The sequence below is a fragment of the Cystoisospora suis genome (genome assembly GCF_002600585.1).
Source record: "Cystoisospora suis strain Wien I chromosome Unknown contig_4918, whole genome shotgun sequence".
Lineage (NCBI taxonomy): Eukaryota > Apicomplexa > Conoidasida > Eucoccidiorida > Sarcocystidae > Cystoisospora > Cystoisospora suis.
In genome coordinates this window covers 1-564 of record NW_027157710.1, presented here as the reverse complement: position 1 = coordinate 564, position 564 = coordinate 1, and the positions used below count along the sequence as shown (strand labels likewise).

General features: G+C 49.6%; 1 protein-coding gene across 1 annotated transcript; it reads left to right on the top strand.

The window, feature by feature from the left end:
- Positions 1–23: 23 nt before the first annotated feature.
- On the top strand, positions 24–556 carry CSUI_008667 (uncharacterized protein; the record flags this gene model as incomplete). The annotated part of the gene is made up of 1 exon (XM_068068794.1): positions 24–556. A coding segment is annotated over one exon (237 nt), but the record flags the coding sequence as incomplete, so codon positions are not given.
- Between the last annotated feature and the right edge of the window lie 8 nt (positions 557–564).

The following is a 564-nucleotide window of genomic DNA, read 5'->3' as shown; positions in this document are numbered from 1 at the left end:
TCTGTAGGTTTTTCTTCTTCTCTCGCAACTTCTTCAGAGCATAGCCACCTTAGGAGTCCGAAGAGAGAGAGAAGAAGTAAAGGGGGAGATCTTGGCCCTGTGCGACGTAGCTCTCGTTTAAGAGATATCGCGGCTGCCTCATCTCCTTCATCTTCTTCTTCTATCCTCGTCTTTTCCTCTTTCATCTTCTCAGACCTCCTCGTCTTCTTCGCCTTCCTTTCCTACGTCTCAGACGGGTGTCATCCATCAGGCCTTCTATAGCGCCAGTAGCTCTCCACCAGGAGAGACGAACTCATCTTTTTCTCCTAACGGGAATCTCTCAACCTTCTCACATGCCAATGAAAGAAGCTCATCTAGAGGTGTCACGGACTCTACACTGTCCTCTCCTCGTCTTATAAACGGTCTGCCTACGGCTGGTGTCGTGAGTAGTCATAGCCCTAGCCGTAAGAATAGGAAGAGGGAAGAGACAGTACTTGGGCAACGGGATATCGTATCTTCACCGGGAGGACACGAAAGAGCTCCGGAGGGTGCAATAGACAAAGAAGGAGAGAGAAGAGGAAGAAG